At 39.3% G+C, this 27,238-nt stretch overlaps 2 protein-coding genes across 11 annotated transcripts in view; one reads left to right on the forward strand and one right to left on the reverse strand.

Moving 5' to 3' along the window:
* Nucleotides 1–13,976, reverse strand: part of LOC107548461 (kelch-like protein 13) — a 59,031-nt gene extending 45,055 nt beyond the window's left edge. For 2 of the 4 annotated variants that reach the window (XM_016229149.1, XM_016229146.1), the window contains exons 1-2: nt 13,901–13,976; nt 8,740–8,817 (exon numbers count right to left, since the gene is read on the reverse strand). In XM_016229149.1, the coding sequence (XP_016084635.1) occupies nt 8,740–8,792 (53 nt within the window). In that variant the 5' untranslated portion in view covers nt 8,793–8,817; nt 13,901–13,976. Of the gene's footprint in view, nt 1–8,727; nt 8,819–13,900 lie in introns of all 4 variants that reach the window. The other 2 variants (XM_016229148.1, XM_016229145.1) reach the window with 2 other exon arrangements.
* A 148-nt stretch (nt 13,977–14,124) lies between these two features.
* The window catches only part of wdr44 (WD repeat domain 44), a 22,807-nt gene continuing 9,693 nt past the window's right edge, over nt 14,125–27,238 (forward strand). The window contains exons 1-8 of one of the 7 annotated variants that reach the window (XM_016229152.1): nt 14,125–14,159; nt 15,183–15,297; nt 19,223–19,270; nt 19,346–19,379; nt 24,629–24,706; nt 25,298–25,898; nt 26,011–26,144; nt 26,234–26,329. In XM_016229152.1, the coding sequence (XP_016084638.1) occupies nt 14,147–14,159; nt 15,183–15,297; nt 19,223–19,270; nt 19,346–19,379; nt 24,629–24,706; nt 25,298–25,898; nt 26,011–26,144; nt 26,234–26,329 (1,119 nt within the window). In that variant the 5' untranslated portion in view covers nt 14,125–14,146. Of the gene's footprint in view, nt 14,160–14,775; nt 15,050–15,179; nt 15,298–19,222; nt 19,271–19,345; nt 19,380–24,628; nt 24,707–25,297; nt 25,899–26,010; nt 26,145–26,233; nt 26,330–27,238 lie in introns of those variants that run through there. The other 6 variants (XM_016229153.1, XM_016229156.1, XM_016229157.1 and 3 more) reach the window with 6 other exon arrangements.

Below are 27,238 nucleotides of genomic sequence, written 5' to 3' on the forward strand. Positions count from 1 at the left end.
TAAACACTATGTGTCCTCTGTATATATATATATATATATATATATATATATATATATATATATATATATATATATATATGTAAAAAATATATAATTATTATTATAAAAACATATTTTCCAGGAAAAAGAGCAGGGCTTCCTTGACTATAAAACAGAAATATTAATGGCACAGCAGAGGTATTGCCATGAAAATGGATTTAAATGTTAAATCACAAATCACACTGGTCACTGTGAACAGATCTGTGCTTCACACTCAAAGAGTGAGTTTCAAAAACTGTGTGGGCTCAAGCAGAGAACATTTCAAAGAACATGCTGCTCTTAGTGAGAACAAGAGGCTGAATAAAAACAAGGGCAACATTTCTGCTGAGAATCGCAATAGGTAGTCCGCATTTATCCATGCTAATAGTAAGGTTTTTGACAAATTAAATTAAATCAAATAGAATTAAGAATACAATTGAATTTAATGCTATACCTGGTCATTAATGCTATCATAATCACTTATATTTACACTGTTCAAAAATTGGGGGTCAACATGATTTTTATTTTTTAAAAAGTCTCTTATGCTAACCAAGTAGGGCCGGCGCCAGGGGAGTGTGAAAATAGATTTTTAAATCATAATGGTTATTTTAATATATAATGGTTTATTTAACAAAATATAGTTGCCAAATGCATAGACTTTCTAGCATTAATATGATGCTACTATAGCAACAATTTAGGACAGTCCGTTTCACAAAGTCGCATTAATTGTTACATCTGACACAAATTCCCGCACAAGCGGTGCAAGAATGCAGCACTACCGAGTAAGCTATGATGAAATCATTTTTTAATGTTTAATAGAGGGCTAGATGACCGTAGTTAGTTAATTATTTTGCTGTATTGTTATTGTTTGTTGCCGTTCAAGTTGTTCTTACTTAAAATGACGCATCTGTTAAATTGGTCGCAATGAATGTATTATGTCAGGGAATCGGTCGCAATGAGCTTGTGTTTCATTGTAAAGCAGACACAATTAAGTAGTTCTGGTGGTTGTGGTGGTATCACTTGTCTATATTTGTGGTAAAACTGCTGCCTAAGACATATTTACTTCCTGGATGTCAGATTTGCGAATTTGGTGGCTATACGATTTGGTTTTATTAATACTTATTGCTAAGTAGCTTTTAGTAGGGTCATTCACTCAAAATGCATTTTTTCATTCCACTGCTGTACTTTTCCATTGTATTTCAATGTAAATGAGCTACTCGACGTCTTGAATGCTGTGCTCTCGTCCCAGGTCTTTATAGCAGCTTCTCGCTCATAATTCTCGTGCATAATACATAATTCGAAAACACGGCACTCAAGTTCAAAGAAATTCAGCTTCTAAAACACGTCTCTAGACCTTGCACTTGAAAAAAAACTAAAAACTTCCACTGACCTGTCTCGCGACCAAAACACTATCTGTGTGAACCCTGTATTCTAGTAGTAGTAGGCAGGTTTGTTTACAGTACGACAAACACATATGTTTTTTAACTTTTACTAATTGCTATGTCATCGCCCCCTTTCGTTACCTCAGCCGCCCCCTCATCAGTGCTGCGCTGGCGCCGGCTCCATCACCAAGGTTGATTTATTTGATAAAAAATACAGTAAAAAGAGTAGTATTGTGAAATATTCATATTAATAATACACACGTTGTTCTTCCTTGTCAAAGAATGGTCTCTCTTTCTATAATACTGTACACCTACATCTTTTGTAAGGCACTTTGTAAACAAGGTCCTACATAAAGTTTTTTCTTAAAAACTTCCACTGGTTTGGAAGAGATTAATTTTATTTTACAATAAAAAAAGACCTTTAAATATTCCACGGTTTTTCTTCTGCTCTTTAACATATGACTGACAAGCTATTTTGTTCAATTTTACAGACTTTCTACATATAGTCATTATTATTCAGAAATTATGCAAAACATCATACAACAAGGCTTACATCTGAAACAAGCCTTTTCTCTAAGAAGGGATAAAGGGAGAGAGGATGGAATAAAAGCTTCTAAACGATCAGCACGTCATGAACGTTTTGATCTGAGAGCTTCTGGTGGCTGTATGATCTAGCAAAGTATTTTTGGCAAAGCTTAAAGAAAATCCACAATTAATCCGCATTTGTCATTTTCAAAGCATTTTAGGAGTAGCTCTCTCACACACACACACACACACACACACACACACACACACACACACACACACACACAGAGGCACTTACAAACTCTGGCAAATTGAGCGGATTCTGAATTGGCCATTGCCTTCATGCATTCAACAAACATGTCTGTGATTTGGTACAATGCTCAACGCTGCAAAGAGACTAACTCACTTGATTAAGCACGTAAAGAAGGGCAGGAAAAAATGGCTGAGAAGGCAGGAAGGGACTAGTATAGATAAAAACGGCAGGAAGTAATGTGGAATGGGGGAAATAAGTGAGAGGATGAAAAGTGTCACAGCGAGTGCTGACAATGGCTAAAGATGGAAGAGAGAGGAGAAAAAATTATGGAAAGTTCACAAAATATTCTTATATTAATCCCCATCATCATGCTGAACTTTAAGACCCTAAAACAGTCTTTAAACTGCTACTATTATTAAAAAATAATGCTTCCAAATGGGGGTTTCTGTTGCAATGCCATAGAAGAACCATTTTTGGTTCCTCAAAAGAAACTTTGTGCACAGCTCTTAAAATAAAAAATTTTCTCAGTGTGAAAAACGTTTTAAATATCTTTTACAAGTTGTTTGAACTGAAATGTGTTGGCAGTGTGTGTACACAACCACCCTATAATGATAAAGATCCACCCAGTGTTTTTTTTTTTATTTAAATTTTTTTTTTTAAATCTCGTTAAATCATTACCCCTTTCTCATATCAAGCTGTACTCGGATGCCTGAAGTGTTGGGTTCGCGTCCATCCGAGTCCCAAACAGCCGAGTCCGAGTCCAATGAAACACTATTATTTATTAGTATATACTATGTAAGAAATAGGCTAACTGATGAAGGGCCTTTGAATTATTAGAAAATAATGCACATCCAAGGTGATTTTGGATGCGCAAGTCAAACTGTGCCTGTGTCAAACTCGAGCGCTGTCTGCCCTGTGTACTCTCTTCCATGATCGCTGCTCTGACTCAGAGTCAGAGGTAGTAACATATTTAATTTCAGCAACATTACATGGCCAAAACACACATTAGACGGCAATCGGAAGTTATTACAAACACTCGATGGTGGTTTAAAGTGAGTTTTGAGTAAAAGCGGAAAATAAATCGTATTTATTGTCTTATGTAGCATGATGCTACAGTTTGCATGAATGGTCACATAACACGCGCTTTCGGTTATGTAGTATGACCAGATATCTGCATATGATCGGAATTCCACGCAGCTCTGGCGCTAATCTCCATTGGAAATGAATGACCGGTCTGTCGCTTGTTGGAGATAGTGGAAAGCCGGCTTGAAACGCAGTGGAAACGCCAGTATGACGAGGATCGTTTTCATTTTAAAACATAAACGCACCAGTGTAAATGTAGCCTTACATCTAAGGGGGCTGGGACGCATTCGCACTACAGCCTCACTGTGCGCCACATCTCTGAGTGTAACTGGTGTAAACTAGCAGGTGTGTTCGACTTGACTAGGACCGACTGTGCAGACCGATTGGTGTATTACAGTACCACGAGAGCTAAAGAGAGCAGACTGCTCCGTGCGCTTTCAAATCGCCCTCGTGGATGGCAAACACTCACCGATCTGCGCCGCACCTCTTCTAGTCGAACACACCGGCTAGTGCTGCAGGCTTAAGGCCAAAGTATACTTCGGCCGTCCGCGTCTACATTACGTCATTTTCGTCATCAGGAGGGCTTGCGGACAGCCAGCGTGCAGGCAATATTTTGAGACTGCGTGGACGGTCCGCGTACAACAGTGCATGCGCGAGGTGAAAGTTGAGACAGAGCGCAAGTCAAACTGTGCCTGTGTCAAACTCGAGCGCGAGATGGATCGGAACGCAGAAATTAAGTATACCCGGGCCTTTATTGGCTCACTATCGCTGATGAGATTAACCCCTTAGGTATCGAAATTTGGTACAGAACGATGAGACGTTTTTCGATACTCGATGGTATCGAGGCAATTCGGTCGGTGCCTAAAAAGTATCGAACTCGATACCCAGCCCTATTTATGACGCAGTCGGCGGCTGCAGGTTTACACTGTTGCTTTAAGATCTGACGCATAGATCAAATATTTTGACACATCTGTATTTCTCCCAACTGTTCAAGTTCACTTAAGACAAAACCGACTGCATCTACATGAACAGTCTCTCCAAGAAATGTATTTTGACATAACTTTTCATGTGTGTAGCAATAACAGAACTTAAGAGAACGTAAGCAAAAGAGAACTCGGCATTCGCACACTGACTGAGAGGTGCGTTCTGTGAGCGTGCTTTCCGTGTGTGAGGCTGAGCACAGAAACCCGTCGGCTTTCAAGTACTGGACAAGACTTAAAAACACATGCAAATACTGAATATCACTTTCGTGATAATGCATAGAGTCAGTGACATTTCCGTCAACTGTCCCTGGACTCGGTTGGACATATTTTCCGAGTCCGAAAGGCTCGAGTCCGAGTCAAGTCAGAGTAAAAACGCATCCGAGTCCGTGACAAGTCTGAGTCCTTTAAAAATTGTACTCGAGACTGGACTCGAGTCCGTGTACTCCAACTCTAGATGCCCGTCTGTGTGACGTCACACAAACCCAGGCCCCTCCCACGATAGTTGATTGACAAGGCCATCTTACCTTACATTGCCATTGTTTCGACGCCGGAGTGGTTGTAGACAAGAATGTCTCCTAAGCGACTGAGGTGTTTTGTTGTTGGATGTAATAATGAACATAGCAGATATCATTTACTCCCGACATCTGAGCCGCTGAAGACGCAGTGGATTACTTTTGTTTCTGAAGGGAATGCACCCCCGATCTACCTAAATGCGTCTATGTTCTCACGAATCATTCGTGATCCAGCTTCACCTCCAGAAGAAGCGAGTATAAGGCTTTTTAATGAATCTTTGCAAATCGCCTTTCCTAATAATGTGCTAATTAGCAAGTTTCACGATGAATGCGGCTAAAGTTTACCATCTCTCAGAGAGTGGCTTGGAAGAGAGGGGCGGGGAGAGCAGAGCTCATTAGCATTTAAAGCAACATGCAAGGAAATGGCTTGCTATGAACAGAGCTGTTTTTGACAGGGTAAAAATGGTTTTGTTTTACACTATCATAGAGAAATTTTAACCAAACCATGTTACAGACTTTTCATTAAGACCCTAAAGAATCATATCAACTTGTGGAAAATGGGCATCCGATGACCCCTTTAAAGGTTCTTCATGAAACCATATATGCCAATAAAGAATCTTTCAATTTAAAGAGTGTAAGGGAAAAATGGGTAAATCTAGCAACAATCAAATACTGAGCACAGCTATTAGTGCATTACTCTAAAGTGCAGAAGTTAATTAAAATCAGCTTTAACAGTTCAGACTTTCCTACAGGAAGCTGTTGCTAAGGCAACCTCAACAAGTACTAACAGATGGTCGAGGGTCCTAAACAGCTTAAAATCAGAGCCACACCACTGTGTTCGAGAGAGTTACAAGAGTGACAGAAATTAAAAGGTATAGAACAGAAGACATAAGCACATTAATCACACACTACGACCTTTCTACCACCATATGACAATCACATAAGCACAAAAAGTACTTGGATACTTAAGTCACAACTAAAAGGTGGTTGCAAACTGTGGTTATGCTTTTTTAAATGTTTCTTATGCTCACCAAGTCTACATTAAAAAAAGGAACTAACAATATTAATAGTACATCATCTTATTAGTTTCTATTTTCAGTTAAAATAAAATGTATTCCTGTGATGGCAAAGCTGATTTTTTTAGCAGCCATTACTTCAGTTTTCAGTGTCACATGATCCTTCAGAAATCATTCTGATATGCTAATTTGGTGCTCAAGATACATTTCTTATTATAATCAGTTTTGAAAACAGTTGTTCTGCTTAAAATGGTGAAAATGGTTTAAAATATGAATATTTTCCAACAACGTAAATATAGGCCTATTCACTGTCACTTTTGATCAATATAATGCATCCTTCCTGAATAAAAAAATGAATTGCCTAAAAATATATCAATATTACTGCCCCCTTTTGAACAGTTGTGTGTATTTCTTCAAAATAAACACTACTTTGATATTTTGTTATATAATGCAAATACATGCATGTTGAAATGTGGCTTAAGTGTCCAAATACTTTTGGGGCCACTGTATACACCTTATAAAGAGCCATTAGAGACTGTTACTTGGCTGCAGGTCTTGTAAATCATTCCTCCAACAGAACACCGAAATAGCCCTGTCAATACTGTCCTACACACCAGCTGACTGAGTCTTAGTCCGATGATCTCAAGGGTCTGAGTCATCACAAATCCACATGCCCACACATTCAGCCCTTAAGAGCCAACCTGGCATGTGAAGACACAAAACGAGAGTAGTGCGTGCAACATTTCAGCAGGCGGCAGGTCAGCTCAGATCGATGGAATTCACAGTTGCCTTTGTTTTTTCTGTTAAACAATATAGAAGAATCCATCAGCCAACATGCTGCGCTCACTTCAGGAGCTGTACTGTTTAATTGAGTGTTTAGTGTTTATAGCGATCTGAGCTCAAGCTGTAATTCTGTTGTGATTTACACATCACAGACAGCAAACAATCAGGCATGACTGTAGAGTGCAGAGAACACAAATCTCAGTCATATGCCTGCCTTATATCATCTGTGTGAGCAAGAACTAGTCAGCGGGATAGTATGACAGCATGCAGATAGTAAAAGAGTGTAAAAAGTGTGTGTTTGGGGTGGGGGAAAAAAATCCACTACACCCACATTTCACTACGTATTTGTATCAGGGTTTATCTTGTGTCCCGAGGTGTCCATTTTCAAGAGCATTTATGGCAATTATCTGTATAGCTGTTAGCCACAGAGAAAATTAGATTGCAAATGGGTGTAACAATATAAATAAACAGCAAACAAAGACAAAGTACAGTCTCCATGATGTAACAGAAAGTGTGCACAGAAAGCAGCAGTTTGAGCACATATGCCCTCTCTCAGCCTCACTCACCACAGCACTAGTCTGTGACAAAACCATTTGATATGTTTGTCACGATAACATTAATAACATCCAAAAACAAGAGACTGCATTTGCTGAAGCATATGGCTTTCTGACGGCCCTTTTACTAAATTCAACGTTCCAAATACATGTCAGAAAATGTTGCAGGCCAACCTGGATAAAAAAAAACCCTGTTTTTTTTTTTTTACATCAAAAAAGATAATTTAGAAGTAATAGGCTATTTCTGTCCTGTCTTGACCCCTCTAATCTGAATGCTCCGTTTGAATAGGTGTGGCGGATTGTAGACTCGGAAGTAAATGCCCACTGCTATGATTGGCTAATAGTTGTGTATGTTTGACAGCCTACATCCTTCACAGATGGACACTGCTGTGTGATTTAGGTTAAAAACGCATACATACTCATATCAAACTATCTGTAGTAACAGACAAAGCAATAGTGATAACGTAATTAAAATAGTTACTCACACTTATGTGGTGCGACATCTGATCCAATATAGCCGGCACAGCATCATCATTTAGTTTCAATCTTTCTGAAAATCCTGCGTCAAATTGTGCCTTGTTTGTAAATGATTCCGTGGTACAATGAATTGAACAAAGGACAAAGCTCTTACTGATGTGGTCTGGCACTTCATTAAAAATAAAGTTAATCAAATAAAGACACTATTACATCATAAAGTGGCACATTCATTTCACAAGCTGTTGTTTGGGCAGACTGGCTTCAATATAAGCTGTTTTAGGACTAATGAGAAAGTTTTGAGTTCTGAAACTTACAAAATGTTTTTAAAGCACAATGACCTCTTATATATCAAAAGATCAAGGGAATTTTGATTTCTCAGTTCATAAGTATTTTGTTACTTACACATTTTAACATGTAAGAATCAAATGTCACCACCACAGCTTTCAACAACTTTTTAAATCTTTATTTAAAATCTACAAGTTGGAAAGTTTGAGTTAGAAAATTTGCAAGAGCGGGAGTATAAACACAATTAAAAATCTACTGACTTCGGGACAATGGAACTGAAAGTGCAGAAATGCTAAATTTCCTCCTGCAGCACTTTACAGAATATCAACAAACATGAACATGCAAAATGAATCATCGGCAGAGAGTTTCTGATATATGGAAACACGTTTCTGTCTCCGAATAAAAATTGTACTATTAATATAATTACAATAATTATAGTAGTAATATAACAAACTGAAGCGCAGAGTGATGTATAATTGATGAATAAGGTTACATGTTTAGTACCGTTACATCACATTGCCAACAGAGAACCCAGTCTATATTGTAGGATCTAAAAGAAAAAATAACATTTCTGTTTAAACCACCTGAGATGACTGCATAATACACACACACACAGCAGGACAAATATCACAGTTTTAGCAATGTCCTCCATGATGACAGCTCACATGAGACCGGTGGAGAAACCGGTCATGAGCATGTGTGTGTAATGAGTTCATGACAGAAACACATGCACAAAGTAAACCAAGAGGACGGTGTCCAGACAGAAGAGAGGATAAATGAGAACGCATGTGTCCCTGTACAGGGACGATGAATATGAAGTATGAGTATGTGTGTGTAGAAGAATAAGATGACATACATTGCACAGTACCTGTCGTGTAGTCCCATGGACATGGTGTCTCCTCTATGCACAGGGTGGTCCATGCCCAGGCACAAAACCCCAGAACACCTTGAAACATCAGCAGAAAGACAGGAACATCATGAGTTATGGAAATAATCAAGATAGGGGTGAAATCTAATTTAATAGACTTATTTTCTGTGGGTTAACCCACTCAGAGCTGTCTTTGACCATGTTTAAACATGTTGAATTGGTCTTGAAATGAGAAGTGACATACTGTAATCAGGAGACTGTCGCTGTTGGTGTCTTTTGGTGCAGTGTGAATTAACCTTTATACACAACATGGCTGCATTTATTTGACCATAATAACAGTAATTTTGTGAATTATTATTACATTTCAAAATAAACATTTTCTATCTCATCTTTATATATTTAAAATGTAATTTATTCCTGTGATGGTAAAGCTGAATGTTCAGCATCCATTACACCAGTCTTCAGTGTCACATGATCTTTCAGAAATGAAACATCATGATTTGGTGCCCAAGAAACATTTCTTATTATCACTGTTAAAAGCAGTTTTATTAGTATTCTTTTATAAATAGAAAGTTTGAAATGATAAAGATATCTTTACTGTCACTTTATCTATTTAATGCAACCTTGCTGTATAAAAGTAATAATTTCATTCAAAAAGAAAAACATTACTGACCCCCGCTTTTAAATGTACTGTATATGTCAGTATACCGCTAACACAATTCACTTTTAGCTGCTATAAGCATTTAATATTTATAGTTGGAACAAAAATATTGATGAGTCATCCTGCATTACACAGATTTTTGTCCACTCAAAATGAGAAATATCCTTCCCCTGCAAACAGCCAGAAAGCAAGCAGCAAGTCATGTTCATGGCTGTAATGCAATTAATGCCTATTTTCATATGGCACAAACCCTTTTATATAACCCACCCAAACTTTTTCTTAAAGATGCACAATATATCAGCTGATATTAGAGTTTTAATGAGTATTTAATTGTTCAGGCACATTTCCTCTCTTTTTACGGATAGGATACTTTTGGCATCATCTTATGCTGACTTAATCTTACATCTTATGCTCACTTAAGGGATAGTTCACCCAAAAGTTCAAATTCTGCCATTAATTACTCACTCTCATGTCGTTCCAAACCCATAAGACCTTCGATCATCTTTGGAACACAAATTAAGATATTTTGGATGAAATCCGAGACTTTCTGACCCTGCAAAGTTCAAGGCCCAGAAAGGTAGTAAGGACATCATTAAAATAGTTCATGTGACATCAGTGGTTCAACCTTAATTTTATGAAGCTATGAGAATACATTTTGTGTGCAAAGAAAAAAAAAAAGATGACTTTATTTAACAATTTTCTCGCTTCCATTTCAAAATTCAACCCGTGTTCACGAAAGTCCCACGACACCTGCATTTCTCTCTTTGCAAAATATCTTAATTTGTGTTCTGAAGATGTCTTACGGGTTTGGAACTACATGAGGGAGAGTAATTACTGACAGAATTTTCATTTTTGGGTGAACTTACCCTTTAAAGTTAAACCATAAAATACTAATAATTTAATAACATTTAAATGCAATCTTTAGCAAATCTCAAAATTAAAATCAAATTTTTACATTTACAGCCGTTCCCATTACTGCCGCTGTCTCGGAGTATTTGCAACAGTACAGCATATGGCATTTCTATTAATATTTAGCTGCTCATATTTTGGGCGTTGTCTGCCCCTTATAATGAAGTTGTCTATATTTAGTATTGTGTGTAACACACAACAGAGGGATGATCAGGTCAACATACATTGAGGTATATAAATTCAATACTGATAAAAAAAAAAAACTTTGCTGGTGTCGGATTGATATTGGTATCGGCAGATACTCAGAATTTTTGGTATCGGTTCTGAAAAAGTGGTATCAAGCCAGCCCTACTGAAGAGACAAAAAATCTGTTGTCCTGATGTCACTAAAGGGGATGGTTTTTTCTTGAAGGGGCAGATTCCCCAATACGACAGGGTGGACAACCATTAAAGGGACATGGACAAAGTCTTCTTTTTTATTAAATGAAAATATAGTTTTTATTACCAAATGATCAATACACTCAAATTGAGTAATCTCTTATTTAACAAAATATTAATAAGATAATTTTAATTTTATGATTTGACAATATTCCACTATCATTCAAATTTAAGGAGCAGTGCATGGATAACACGCATCCTCTTACACGAAACTAAAAAAAAAAAATCTAGAAAATGTATTTAAAGAGCCAAGTAATGCTTTTGTTATGAATATAAAAACTTAGCCTAATATAACACACCCTTTCATCGTCATTTTTATGTTAAGTTATCATGGCAAATGAGTTACTTATGTACAGGACACCAAAAGGCACCCTACAGTGATATTGACACCTCAATCAGCTGTTTAGTTTTTTCCCCCATTTTTATTCGTTTTTGTTTTTAAACACACCTATATAGGTCTTATTAATTTTAATTTCAGTTTTAGTTTTAGTTATTCAGTACTTCAAGTTAAACTAAAATAAAATGAAAAATGTTGCCCTGGCAAGGAGTGAAAGTAAAATTTCTAATAACATTTTTACAGATTTTAGATACAGATTTTAAAGATTTTTACATTTTATTTCAGTTGCACACCGAGTCTGAAATCTGAGTTTTTTTTTTATTTTTTGTCATATTATTCATCCTTTTCTATCAAAATGCTTGCTATGGATGTGAAAACGCAGTACATCGAACCTGATCCGAATTTTTTTGAATGATGGATGAAAGTTTTGGAGGCAGTGTGCAAACGTGATTGGCACAATGTGAGATCGTATTTATTTTTTAACGTGTGAAAATTTCGGAAACTTTTCGGACTCAGTGTGCAAAGACCTTACCATTTATTTTATTTCAAGTAATTTTAATGGTTTTAGTTTTCATTTTAGTTAACTAGAGCCTCTTTCACACAGCAATTTTTTCGTCATGATCGTTGATCTGCCTTCAAAACAAAAAAAAAAGCGGTAAGAGAGTCACATAATAACGTGCATCATCAGTCACGACGACGCACCCTTTACGCCATTGGTCCTGGCTTTTGTTCACACAGTGCTCGTTCCGGGACTGATCCCGGAAATGTTACTAGGTTCCCAACCCGGGATCGTTTCCGGTATTAATCCCGGGTCTTGTTTGTGTTCACACAGAAGGTACATTGGCAATTTTCCAGAACCAATACACTGTGTAAAAGGGGCTTATAACAACCTTGCTGTGCATTTTATTATGGCCACCTAGACCAACTTCCCTTCTCTAAATTAGAAGCTACTCTTCATCTGTAATGTGATACTGCATTGTTCATGCCATCACTCAGAACTGAATGTGAGGCTGGAAATCAATGCTGGATTAAACACGGCAATGACGGCATCAGACCCCTTATAACCCCTGTCAAATTCAATATGTAAAATCTATACCAGTGCATGCCAAGCTGTCATTTTAGCCACTGACAAAGTTTGAAATGACTGAACTGTCTCCATAAAAGGAACATACAACCTTGAATAGGTCATACAACTATTAAAATAGGATAAAAGTGTGTTGAATCATCTCGTAAAGAGTGCGTGTCAGCAAAGTGTGTGTTTCTGACGCATTACTACGCTATGTGTGCTAAACCACAGCCCACAACCTCAGCCCACCACATATCAGCCTCATCTTCAGAAATTTCAGGTTAACCACACACTTGATAAAATGAGAATCTTTTCACAACCATTACAATTTTTTCTCCTCTCTTTCAGGATCCCAATAAGAGAAACCACCCATTTCCACACGATGACGAAATCTAAATAATAAATAAAAATAGTAATTATATCAGGGAATTTGTGGTGTAACTCTATCTTAACAACCGTGCCTCTCGCCCATCAAGCAGTGTGGAACTGTAGTCACAGGACCCATAAATGAGTATTCATAGTTCTGTTACTAGCTATATGTTCACATCTGAGGCAAATATAAACAATACACTCCACTGAATGGCTTTAGTTTTAAAAAATATATTTAAAAAATCATAAGTGCCTTGAAGTCACGTCAAACCATGTGTTGCCTCAAGAAAATAAAAGCAACAAATGACACGGCCAGGACAATATACAACACAGAACATACGCTAAATTAAGTCTTCAGCCAGAGGCCCCTGGTAGAAGGGCTTGTTTTTAGCTATTAGTGTTATGTTACTGTTGTCACGGCATATGAGCACATGCCATGGTGGCCCTTACAGCCCCCAGCTGCTCTGAATCACGCTCTTAATAATTGAGCTCAACTTTTGTCACACTCTGACAGCCGGAGCAAGTAGCTGCTGAGTATCTGGAGCTACGAAAATGAATTTAGAAGTCATCAAAAGCTGTTTGATAACGGGGTCAACAACTTAGCAAGAGTTATTTGGTTAGATTGTCCTTAATTACTCAGTTCTAACCCTAACCCTAACCCAATCTGATGCAGACACCAAAAATATATAAAACTGAGTAACTTTTAACATACTGAATCAAACAGGTTCTATTTAAATAAAACATTTTTCTTTTACCAAATTTATTTATAACAACAGCACAAAGAAAGTTGAAATGCGTGTTAGAAAGTGAGGCCAAACACAAACAAAACGAAGACAGCTCTGGTCACCAACAGAACAGCAGGGGTCCAGCCGAAACAACTAGTAGATAATCATAGTGGCCCTAAACGAACAGAAACAAGACATCTATTTGTTAGCGGCACTTCGTTTTGACAGGGCGTTGTGTTTGTAGTAACGTACTCGTCGTTAGTTCAGACAGAGTTTGGGGTTGTGGAAGAGACTCTTGGCGACATGTCTGCTGATGTTTATGTGGGAACTAACACACTAACCACACACAGAACCCGCCTCTCGCCCGCGCTGACACCAGTCTAGCGGCAGAACCAGAGCTGTGAATGTAGCCCTGCTTCTGGCTTAGTCCGTTCTTGAAAGCTCAGCTCAGCTCTTATGAATAAAAGACCAAACCTGAAGTATGGCTCCCCATTCGCAGCTTTGCTTCTGCTGCTGCTACATTTAACGTTAGCTTCAGCTGACAACAAGCTACTTTTCGTATTGAATGATGTGTATCTTTGCGTATATGCCACTGATATGTCAGTTTGTCAGATAGAATACTAAACAAATAAACTTTTAAAAGCTGTTTCGACTTACCACAACCTCCGGAATTTACCCTTGTTTTCTTCTTAGACCCCCAAATCCACTCTACTCATGGACCTCACAAAGCCCCTCCTCTCTTGTTTTTCATTGGCTGTGGCATCAAGGGAATACGTGCCGTACGCCTTGCTGATTGGTTTACGTTCGTGTCAATCAATTCTTGACACTAAAAACTTCCGTTACCAAAAGAAGCTCGTGACGCAGGGATACACGCAGTGATTGGTTGATTCTTCCACAGTCGGGATGTTATTGGACGGTACTGTATAAATCTCAATGCATAAAAAGCACTGTTCGGCATGACATCACTGTATTGTTTACTAATATACTTTGATGAGTAGATCGTACTACAGCTTTATTTACTGATTTATTATCACTCACCTGGTATTAGCAATTCAAGATGAGATAATGTCACAATTAAGGCAAATTTATAGCAAATTCGTCAGCTGTAGACTGTAGTTAAGTGTGATTTGTCAAATTTGGCTAATTTAAAAGAACTGTGCACTGTAATATATTGTGATAATTGAGAATGTTGTGGAATTAATGCACTATATATTTACAAATATGTCTGTCTATCTATCTGTCTATCTATCTATCTATCTATATGTTTGTTTATTTTCTTCTTAACTCCATTCCAGAAAATTAACCATGGTTTAATTGTAGTAAAAGTGTAGTAACCATGGATTTTTGGCGCATTGATTACCATTTGTATAACCACAGTTTTACTACAAATAACATGGTTAAACTATGGTTAGTGTAGCAAAACCATTGTTTATCTATCTATCTATCTATTTCACTGATCAAGGATTCATCGGAACAAGCTCAGTCCGTACAGATCAGCTGTCCATGGATCATGCCTCCAATCACCGCGAGATAATGCGAGACTTCGGTGGACGCGAGAAGACCTGTCGCCGATTCTCTTCCTCCTCTCGGTTTGTTTTCGGTCATAAATCCCGGTAGGGGATCTTCCCGATATGCTAGGATCACTGACAGTCCGCACGGAAAGCTTCGGGCGGACCTTCACATTGCATTACCGCCTGATTAGATCGACATAACCTGCTGATTTTGCTTTAAAAAAAATAAAGCAACCCCGCTGTCTGAGATCGTGTGATCTAGGCCGTGTGTCTGCTTGCGTTATCGTACATCCAGGTGAGCGGAGCGGCCTCTCCCAGCACTCATGCCATAGACAGAGGCGCGCCAGGAGCAAATCCAGATACGTGTCAGACGTGTATTTTCTGGTTCACAAGCTCTGGGTCTTTTTCCTCGTTTGCTGAAACAGCAGCAGTAGTGGCGGCGGCCTCTGTATGCAGCCCGGGCTTAATGGCGTCGGACACCAGCGACACGGAGGAGTTTTACGATGCGGCGGAGGATGTCAACTTCACTCCCTCACCTCATGCGTGAGTTTCATTTCAATATAACAAAATGCATATTATTCTTAATGCGTCAGGTTGATGTCTGATGTCCGTTATGTGAATGGAGAAAGAACCTGTGCCTGTCAAAGCTGTCAACAGTTGCTCCATTGCTTGTTTATAGATTTACTGCTTCTGTACAGCCATATACCGTTTTTTATGTGGATACATAAAGTCATATGATTTTTGCATTAGTGAGCTCTCTACCTAGAAAGCATTTTGTGGCTGTTCGAGTCAGCTGAGTGGTTTTGAACCATAGCCACAGCCTGGCCTTGACACGTAGCGTTCAGATGATGTTGCTGTTATGTTGTTTTGGTGCTGTCACTTGAACCAAATGGGTTTGAAGGGGTCATATGATGCGATTTCAGTTTTTCCTTTCTCTTTGGAGTGCTACAAGCTCTTGGTGCATAAAGAAGATCTGTAACGTTGCAAAGACTAAAGTCTCAAATCCAAAGAGATATTCTTTATAAAAGTTAAGAGTCAACCACGCCTACCTAAAACGGCTCATTCTAACACGCCCCCACATGTCTACGTCACGATGTGGAAAGATTTGCATAACGCTGCCCAAATGTTCACGCAAAGAAAGAAGGCATAACTTTTATTCTCGCTGTTGCCGCCGCTGCCATGTTGTGGAGTCGCTGTGTGTTTCGTTATGAAAGCGAAACTAATTTGTTTGGTCTTCCAAAAGAGGACAGGACTAGAAATCAGTGGTTAAGTTGTATTTACAACACTGTTCCAGAACAGTTCAAACCAAATATTCAGATGTGTGCTGCGCATTTTATGGAGTATGGATGAGGACTGTTTCCTGAACCAGTAGCCTAATGTCAAACCAGTTCACCAAATCGAACTGAATCGTTTGAAATGGTTCGCGTCTCCAGTACGCACTAATCCACAAATTACTAAAGTTATTCGGTTTATAAACGTGCCTGATACTCCCTCTGAAACGAAATAAACCAATATCCCGAGTTATTCAGTTACTCCTAACAGTACATTGACTGAACTGCTAAAAGACAACCGATGATGGGATGTGCACGAGCAGAGCAGCTGGACTGAGCATCACAATATGGTAAGGGGCGTAACATTTCCGCCACACGCTTGAGGCATCCGGCTAATCACAACGCACTGGATAGCTGGCCAATCAGAGCACACCTCGGTTTTCAGAACGATGAGCTTTGTAAAAATCGATGCGTTTCAGAAAGGCGGGGCATAGAGGAGAAACAATAATGTACGTTATATGGAAAATAATTAGTTTTTTTAACCTTAAACCACATAAACACATTGCATTACACCAAATACACAACATAATGTTCTTTTTAGCAACGTCATTTAGCGAGCTCATTGACCCCTTTAAAGGCTTTAAAATAACTTTCTTAGTGTGTTCCTTTGAGGAAGGGAAGTCAGTAAGGTTGAGGTTTGGAATAATATAAGCATATCAGGTCTGGAAATGTGGGGGATGGAGTCCACATTAAAATATAGAGTACTTCTTTTATCCATGAAATAGCCTCCAAACCAAGCGGCAACCTCCCGCTCTCTCTCGTGAAGCCAACACGGAAGTGACTTAAACTGTAATTCATCAACTGGCCGCTAGAGGCTGGCTGCAAAAGGGAGTCAATCCCATAGACACCCCATGTTAAAATGCCCAACTTTACAGCAGAAAAAAACATGTTTACAGCCTGGTTCAAAAAATTATTTTGGTCTATATAGCTAATTTTGCCCTTCATGACAACTGTGGGGGAGGTCTGTATTTTTTTTATAACTCATCCGTTAAAATTATATTAAACCTTAAAGTTCTGCATAATTAAGGGCGTGGCCACTCGAGTGACAGGTGGATTGTCGCTGCGGTCACCACCGTCGCGCTAGGTGGGCATGGCTTCAGCAACCTGCTCCCGCCTCTTTGCCCATTTTCGATTATCCGGGAGTGACTCGAACTGAATCGTTTGAAATGGTTCGCGTCTCCAGTACGCACTAATCCACAAATTACTAAAGTTATTCGGTTTATAAACGTGCCTGATACTCCCTCTGAAACGAAATAAACCAATATCCCGAGTTATTCAGTTACTCCTAACAGTACATTGACTGAACTGCTAAAAGACAACCGATGATGGGATGTGCACGAGCAGAGCAGCTGGACTGAGCATCACAATATGGTAAGGGGCGTAACATTTCCGTCACACGCTTGAGGCATTCGGCTAATCACAATGCACTGGATAGCTGGCCAATCAGAGCACACCTCGCTTTTTTAGAACGATGAGCTTTGTAAAAATCGACGAGTTTCAGAAAAGCGGGGCATAGAGGAGAAACAATAATGTACGTTATATGGAAAATAATTAGTTTTTTTAACCTTAAACCACATAAACACATTGCATTACACCAAATACACAACATAATGTTCTTTTTAGCAACGTCATTTAGCGAGCTCATTGACCCCTTTAAAGGCTTTAAAATAACTTTCTTAGTGTGTTCCTTTGAGGAAGGGAAGTCAGTAAGGTTGAGGTTTGGAATAATATAAGCATATCAGGTCTGGAAATGTGGGGGATGGAGTCCACATTAAAATATAGAGTACTTCTTTTATCCATGAAATAGCCTCCAAACCAAGCGGCAACCTCCCGCTCTCTCTCGTGAAGCCAACACGGAAGTGACTTAAACTGTAATTCATCAACTGGCCGCTAGAGGCTGGCTGCAAAAGGGAGTCAATCCCATAGACACCCCATGTTAAAATGCCCAACTTTACAGCAGAAAAAAACATGTTTACAGCCTGGTTCAAAAAATTATTTTGGTCTATATAGCTAATTTTGCCCTTCATGACAACTGTGGGGGAGGTCTGTATTTTTTTTATAACTCATCCGTTAAAATTATATTAAACCTTAAAGTTCTGCATAATTAAGGGCGTGGCCACTCGAGTGACAGGTGGATTGTCGCTGCGGTCACCACCGTCGCGCTAGGTGGGCATGGCTTCAGCAACCTGCTCCCGCCTCTTTGCCCATTTTCGATTATCCGGGAGTGACGCGCGGTGACGCGCTGCCAAGATGGCGACGGCCGCCTCCGCCCACTTCTGAGCTTCAAAAACGCTCTTCGGAAATCTACGGGTGACGTCACGGACACTACGTCCATGTTTTTATACAGTCTATGCTCCAAACACTATGCAAATTTCTTACATAAATATAGTAGGATTTTCTGCGTCTGTGGTTTAAAAATATGAAATATGTCCCTCCAGTGAATCTCAGCCATTTCCAGCACTAGAGGTTATGTACCTGGTTTTAGGAGAAGTGTCATCCAGTTTGCAATTTTCCCACTGTATTCAAGTACCATTCTCTACTAATTCAAACAGTTTATAAAATGACTGTCTTACATTTTGTAAATCATGTATTTAGACTTGTTTGACAGAGTGTTTTAGTCACAAACATAACCGCTATTTTCAGAAAAAGAGCCCGGATGACTCAGAAACCCAGTGACTCAGATTCTCAGTGTGAACAAAGATTTGAAGACTTGAAACTTCAGAAAAATAAATGCTCTTTTATGAAGAACGAGTCTACTTGTTGTTAAGTATAGAAAAATCCACCCGTTCTTGTTATCACAGCATGACTGGGGTCAAAGGTGTGTCTGAGAAGAGCTTTGACAGTGTCGGAGGAATGTTATGACAGTGTCATCAGTGATTGCTAAAGGCTAATTTAAAAATTTGTGTTTGGTTGCTGGGCTCATGCTTAGAGTTGCTGGATAAAGGGTGTGTTAAGAATGAGATTGAGGGGCTTGTCTGTTCATGAATGCTGTGTCAGGCGGGCCACACTAGCTAGTTTTAGTTAGGCTCAGACCTCATGTAAACTCAGTGCTGGGAGGAGCCTTCACACCCACTGACTGTTTATGTGTACACACAACTTTATTGACGTTCACTAATTAGACTTATCTTGACTTACAGTGCTGAAGCAAATGAAGACTCAAAATCCACACGTTTTGAACAAATAATGTGAGCATAGGCCTATGGGTCAAAATGGAGCTGTGTGTGACCTGAATTAATTATTTGTTCTTTTACTCCTTATAGGTCACCGGCAAAGTTTGAACTTCCTCAGCCTGGGGTAAGAGTTTCCAGTTATTTAAACACATGTTTCTACCTGTGCACTACAAAGTGAAAATGTGATTAAAAAAAAATAGTGAGAATTTGCTAAGCAAATAGAAAGGAATTTAGCAACATTTGCTCATGGGTGGTTCCATACAGAATCTGCTGATTTGATTGCAAATTGTGTTAAAGGGGTGGTTCATTGCGATTTCACTTTTTAACGTTAGTTAGTGTGTAATGTTGATGTTTGAGCATAAACAATATCTGCAAAGTTACGAAGCTGAAAGATCAATGCAAACGGAGATATCATCTTTTAAAATTCTGGCAGTTTAATGCCTACAAAAACAGCTGGTAGGGACTACAACAAGCTACTCCCCGGGTTCATGACGTAACAAACCCAGATAAACCCCGCCCTCGGGAAAAGGCAGCAAAGGGGTGAGGCCTGCGCTGCTTTAGAGAAGAGGAAGAGAAAACTAGAGGTACACGTAAAAATCTATTCATATATGAATCGTGATTCTGTCTTCTAACGATTCTAATGGATTCACAAGTTTCAAAATCAATGTTCTAAAGCAGCGGTTCTCAATACTGTTCCTCGCGTCCCCCTGCTCTGCACACGCTCTGCATCTCTCTCTCTCTCTCTCTCTCTCTCTCTCTCATTCAGCTCAGCTCCAACAAAAAACTGTTACAATTATACACTTATTTTCACATAGCTATGAAAAGCGTTAAACATGGACGTGCATGCAGTTGCCATACTGTATTAAAGCTTTAATCAGGATAAAACCGTATATTAAAAGCTAACATAAGCATTAGCATTTACAAATAACAGCATATCTAAAAGTATGAGACAACAACAAGCAAAAAACATAGGCCTGCCATTAAAAGCCGTGCTTGCACAGGTTCTGCACGATCCTCTTCAATAATATCCTCTGCTTCTCAATCGGGTTCAAACTGATAAGCGATATTAACGACGCCTTGTTTACAATACAGCCGGAGCACATGCCGCTCAGGTGAGCGGCGGGACGATTAGACGCGCACTAGAGGTGGTTTAGCCAATCACAACACACTGGGCTAGCTAACCAATCAGAGCCCATTGCCTATTTCTGAGGGAGGGGCTTCATAAAAGAAAGAAATGATCAGGGTGTTTCTCAGAAAAGGGACAGAGCGGTGTGGATTAAAGGTAAATTATATGAAAAATAATGTTAAAAAAAAAAAAAAAACGAAGCATTAACACATGTTAGACTGCACCCCATAAACACAATCAAGCCTAGACAAAAACCACTGAACCACCCCTTTAAAGGGGTCATCGGATGCAAAATTCACCTTTACATGTTGTTTGAACATAAATGTGTATTGGCAGTGTGTGTACACAACTACACATCCACCCTATAATGATAAAAATCCACCCAGTCGTTTTTATTTAATCCCTAAAAATAATATCCTCTTTTCAAATCAAGCCGTTCTTAGCTTCTTGTCTGTGTGACGTCACACAGACCCAGGCCCCTCCGACGATAGTTGATTGACACTGCCGTCTTACCTTAGACCCGCCCTGAGTGAGCTGTCATCAGTCTGCCATTGTTTCAACGCCAGAGCAGAGACATGGACAATAATGTCTCTGAAGAGATTGAGGTGTTCTGTTGTTGGATGTAGTAATGAGTATAGCAGTCGTCATTTACTCCTGACGTCGGACACTGCGTCCGCTGAAGACGCAGTGAATTATTTTCACTTTTGAAGGGAATGCGGCCCCGATCTGCCTAAATGCATCTATGTTCGCGCAAATCATTCATGATTCAGCTTCACCTCCAGAAGAAGTGAGTATAAGGGTTTTATTATGAATCTTTGCAAATCGCCTTTTCTAATAATGTGCTAGTTAGCCAGTTTCGCGGCTAAATGCAGCTAAAGTTAACAGTACTGCTCATCACCCCACAGAAGAGAGGGGCAGGATGAGCAGAGCTCATTAGCATTTAAAGGAACATGGACTTAAATGGCTTGCTGAACACAGAGCTGATTTTGACAGGGTAAAAAGGGTGTTTTTTACACTACCATTGAGACATTTTAACCAAAGCATGTTATAGACTTTTCATTAAAGGGTTAGTTCACCCAAAAAAGAAAATTCTGTCATTAATTACTCACCCTCATGTCGTTCCACACCCCTAAGACCTTCGTTCATCTTCAGAACACAAATTAAGATATTTTTGATCAAATCCGATGGCTCAGAGAGGACTCCATTGACAGCAACGCCACCCAAACTCTCAAGATCCATAAAGGTACTAAAGACGTCGTTAAAACACTCGACGTGACTACAGTGGTTCTACAATAATTTTGTGAAGTGACGAGAATACTTTTTGTGCGCAAAAACAAAACAAAAATAACTTTATTCAGCAATCTCTTCTCTTCCCTGTCATTATCCTTACGCGGTTAACGCAGTAAGCACAGTGAAGGCTTCCGTGTTCTATGTCAGAACGTGGCTCATTATTGGCCAAAGCCTCACTTGTGAGCAGCGCATCGCATGTGTGTGATGCTGATGCAGGAGCCGTCCAATAATGAGCCGGCGTTCTGATGTAGAACCTGGAAGCGCTGGACGTAAACAACGTATGAGAATGACACAGAAGAGAAGAGGTTGTTGAATAAAGTTATTTTTGTTTTGTTTTTGCACACAAAAAGTATTCTCTTCGCTTCATAAAATTATTGTAGAACCACTATAGTCACGCCGACTGTTTTAATGACGTCTTTAGTACCTTTATGGATCTTGAATGTTTGGGTGGCGTTGCTGCAGGACTCTCTGAGCCATCGGATTTGATCAAAATATCTTAATTTGTGTTCTGAACATCTTAGGGGTGTGGAACGACATGAGGGTGAGTAATTAATTACAGAATTTTCATTTTTGGGTGAACTAACCCTTTAAGACCCTAAATAATCATATCAACTTGTGTAAAATGGGCATCCGATGACCCCTTTAAAGGGGTCATATGATGTTGCTAAAAAGAACATTATGTTGTGTATTTGGTGTAATGCAATGTGTTTATGTGGTTTAAGGTTAAAAAAACACATTATTTTCCATATAATGTACATTATTGTTTCTCCTCTATGCCCCGCCTTTCTGAAACGCATCGATTTTTACAAAGCTCATCGTTCTAAAAAAGCGAGGTGTCCTCTGATTGGCCAGGTATCCAGTGCATTGTGATTGGCCGAATACCTCAAGCGTGTGACGGAAATGTTATGCGCCTTAAGACACTGTGATGCTCAGTCCAGCTGCTCTGCTCGTGCACATCCCATCATCGGTTGTCTTTTAGCAGTTCAGTCAATGTACTGTTAGGAGTAACTGAATAACTCGGGATATTGGTTTATTTCACGTCAGAGGGAGTGTCAGGCACGTTTATAAACCGAATAACTTTAGTAATTTGTGGATTAGTGCGTACTGGAGACTCGAACCATTTCAAATGATTCAGTTCGATTTGGTGAACTGGTTTGACCGGTTCACTGAGAAGATCCGGTTAAATAGAACGATTCGTTCGCGATCCGGACATCACTAATGCACATCATGCATTTGTGATCGGAGAAACAACAAGCCTACTCTACACTGCTCAAAACTTGCGTTTGAATCATCAGTGGCAAATTATTTAAATATAAAAAACTTACTTGCAGGGTGTGAGTCCGAAGCGCCAGACTGTCCTTGCAAAGTTGGAACTGCCCAACTTTATAACAAAGTAGTTTCGCTTTCACAACGAAACACAGCAACTCCACAACATGGCAGCGGCGGCAACAGCGAGAATAAAAGTTACGCTGCCTTTCTTTGCGTGAACATTTGGGTGGCGTTATGCAAATCTTCCCACATCGTGACGTAGACATGTGGGGGCGTGTTAGAATGAGCCGTTTTAGGTAGGCGTGGTTGACACTTAACTTTTATAAAGAATATCTCTTTGGATTTGAGACTTTAGTCTTTACAACTTTACAGATCTTCTTTATGCACCAAGAGCTTGTAACACTCCAAAGAGAAAGGAAAAACTGAAATCGCATCATATGACCCCTTTAAAGGGTCATGAAACCCCCTGTTTCAGCACTGGTTAGTTCTCACTTCAGTTTTAAAAAATGCTATAAAAAAAAGTTGGCGTGGAGCGGAGGGGGAAGAGACATGAGTGAAGAGGGGAAACGGACAACACGCACAGCTTCGGTTCAGACAGTTTTATTTCACTCCTGTCGAGTTAAAAACAAATAAATGCACAGCCGTTTGCACTCTGCATCGAAAACATATATATGAACGCTCTGTTGCACCTCTGATAACTTTTTAGGCTTATTCTGCTGCGTTTATATAAGCCTTTTGACGGCTTGAGTCACGGAGCTGTAAAAACAGTTACACTCACTAAGTGAATGAATCGCGTTTGTGCCAAACTTTTATTACAAAGCAAAAACAAATGCTCTCCTTCAATCCATGAATCTTTCTCTCAGTTAATGTGCGCGATGTCATCTCATAGTCTGAAACGTCTGTCATAGCAAATCAACACATGCTGTTGTGAATAATTAATCAAAGCATCTTCTCATAGGATAAGAACACGCAGTCTCATTAATATTTGAATAGACACCAACGCGTCATCGATGTACTATAGTCCATTGCCACGTCACAAATTGTGACATCAACACGATGTAGATTTTAAACCCGGAAGATGAAAATAGCTTAAAAAAAAGCTTAAAATTAACCAGTTTTCTCAAACAGTTAAAATTATCGGATGCTAACATTGTCTTCTATAATGTGCAATACAAACACCTCTGCTAAAATCTCAGAAAAAGTAGTCTGGGGTTTCATGACCCTTTAAGTGGGATTAAATGCACTACAACCTTATTGGTAGCTGAAGTAATAATAACGTGAGCAAAAACCTGCATTACATGAACATGCAAAGGGGGAGGGGGTTAATACGGTCAGATTCTGTGTTGGCCAGTGTTTGGGTTTGTTTGAGGCATATGTCTTGGTTGGTTGATGGTTCTAACCTATTAGAGAAGTTCTTTAGTCACATGAGTGCAGGATGGACAAATGATCAGAGGTTGATAGTAGAATTTGAGGCTTTGCTCTAGTTCGGTTTAATCATTTAAATAAAACAGATCCTGCCAAACAAACCAGGGCTCAACTGCTGTTTAAAAAACCTTTTGAGAATTCTGGAACTGTATTTGACTTTGTAAGGACATTTGACTTGACTTTTTTTTGTATAAATAACTGACAGGAAGGTTTGTATTAAAGAATTGGATGTGTTTTCATCTTTTGCTTTTGATTGCCTGTAGGGTCCTGCAGAGAATGTGGTACAAGAAGTCGCCGCTGGATTGGCTCAGCCTGAATCCCGCCATGACGATTCTCTTCAGGTTTGGCCATAATAGAGCTTTGCAGTTCTTATCTGCCGCTTTTTATTCCTTGTATCTGGTTTCTCTCTTTTCATTTTCTCTTCGTTTCACTTATAAGTAATTATAACAGAAGCATTCTGTGCTCTCTAGTGTATGTTTGCTGTTGGATGTCTGCCCAAAAAATGTCATTTCTCTTAAGTGGTCTGTGTCAACGGGTTAGTTGCAACCCAGCAAGAAAAATGCTTAATGCAAATATTAAATCTCAACTTGCTGTCTAATCATGCTTTATTAAGGTAGAAAAATAAGTAGCTTTTTAAATAAACTTTCGAAAGAAATGGGAAAACCTTCAATGCGGAGTATGTGTTTGAAACTCTCCTGATAATTCTGCTCCTCCTGAGTGCATATTGTTGTCTGGATGCCAAAGTCTTGTTGATCAATAAATGTGAACCCTGAGCTCTCTTGAGACATAAATCATTATTGATGTTGTAGGGAAACACTATAAGATTAGATGCCTAGTGTAAACAAAGCTTTTGTTTTGATGAACAATTGAATTCTACGTGAATGCTAAAGCACAGTTTTCTGACTGTCCCTCTTTCTGATTGTTCTTTCCAGATCATTGACAGTATTATAGAAGAGAGTCAGAAAAGTGGCGTGGAAGATCAGTTGTTGAGAGTAGAGGAGGCCTGTGCGGCCACATCTGAAGGGGAGAGGGCAGGAGCAGAAGGCTGCAGTGTTAAAGAAAACCTGGTTCTTGAGGGCACCCTGGTGCCTCCAGAGGATCCTGATGTAACACCACACGAGTCGGGTTGCATTGAGCCTGATGTAAGGCCGAAGGAAGTGAGGTCACAGGACATTCAGGACAGAGCACCGGATGTGGCTGGTCCTGCCCAAGCAGGTCAGGACCAGGCTATGCCACCCCCTCCTGACATTACAAGCGCTTTGGGTCAACCATCGCAACCCACCTCCCTGCCTTGTGCAGAAACAGCTGATATTCTTGAGCAGGTCCCTATGAGTGATGCAGATGACCCTGGCCCTTCCAAACCTCCCAGACAGTTTACAGTGGAGCCAGATATTGTAGCTAGCACCAAGAAGCAACCGCCCTCAAGGCCACCTCCGCCCACTGGGGCTCCACCTCCAAGGCCGCCTCCCCCCTCACGGCCGAGCTTTTCAGCTAAAAAATCCCAGGAAGTGATGCGACCAGCAGGGCTAGAAGGTAAGAGTTTTAAAAAATTGTTGGTTTAACAAGTAAACCAACTTGTTCCACTGAAATGCGGAATATTAACTAATTAATGACTAAAGCGATAACATTCTCTATGATTGGTCAGTCTCTGTAGAGCCAGCGGACGAGCTGTGTGGATTGGTCAGCCCAAACGCCACAGTACGATGTATTGCTAAAGAACTCCAGCACTCACTGGACCTCGCTAGCGCCACTAGTGGTGATAAAGTGGTCACTGCACAGGTTCACATTTAATTACAGCCATTTCAAATAATATAAATATTTAGATTTCACATGAATATTTGACATTTCTGTCTGTTCTTTTGTATAAGCAGGAAAATGATGAGCAAACATCAAGTCCTACTGGAAGCGAGACTGCTGGACCGCAAAGACCAAGGTCTAACTCAGGAAGAGAGCTTACAGATGAGGTAATGTTTGTGCGCACTAGGGCTGCACGATTAATCGAATGCGATTGTTATGCGCATTTTGTTAGTAAAGCCGGCTCTGTAATCAGCAGGAAATCATCATCACGTGCTTTCAGATGGAGCAGAATTTACTACACATAGCCGTAGTTCACTGACAAGTTACAAAAAGTAATTTTATTTGCGCGATTATGAAATCGAAGAAATCGTTCGCGATTATGAAAGCTGTTTGCATAGCTTCTCAGTGAACTACAGCTCTGTGAAGTAAATGCTGCTCCATCTGAAAGCATGTGAAAATACCACATTTAATAACATATTTTTACTCCAAACTAGGGCTGGGTATCGATTCAGATGTCCCGATTCGATTAAATTTCGATTCGCAAGCTCTCGATTCGATTTTATTCTCGATTTTTTTTTTTTATTACATTCAGTGAATATAGTTTTAATACAAATGCTATTGATATTTCTAAAAAATGAACAGTAAACATCAGTTTATAAATGGTGAATTAATAAAAAGAAATCAAGAACCACATGCCTGTATTTTAAACCTATAATTTTTTTTGTATGGGTCCTTTTTTAAACAATAATAGGGCCCTATAAAATGTTCTTAATTTTTCTGGTAATCAGATGAAGGCATAAAACATTCATTTAATTTATCCTAATCAAATGAAAGTTAAACCCTTTTATTTTTTGGCAAAAAATGTGCTGCACAACAGAGGTTTACTGTTAAAATTAAAAAGAAAACGGATGTGATTATTCCTTTTAGATTTATTAATATTTATTAGCAGTAGTAGCACTGAGTCTTAAGACTGCTAAATAGTAATATATACTGACAGTAGAACGTTAAACTAAACTTTAATTTTGACGGTTTGCTGTGAAGAACTTCCAGCTGCTGTGTATGTGATATGACGGTAG

This window comes from Sinocyclocheilus grahami, unplaced genomic scaffold (genome assembly GCF_001515645.1).
Source record: "Sinocyclocheilus grahami isolate Dianchi unplaced genomic scaffold, SAMN03320097.WGS_v1.1 scaffold348.1, whole genome shotgun sequence".
In the NCBI taxonomy this organism is placed as follows: domain Eukaryota; kingdom Metazoa; phylum Chordata; class Actinopteri; order Cypriniformes; family Cyprinidae; genus Sinocyclocheilus; species Sinocyclocheilus grahami.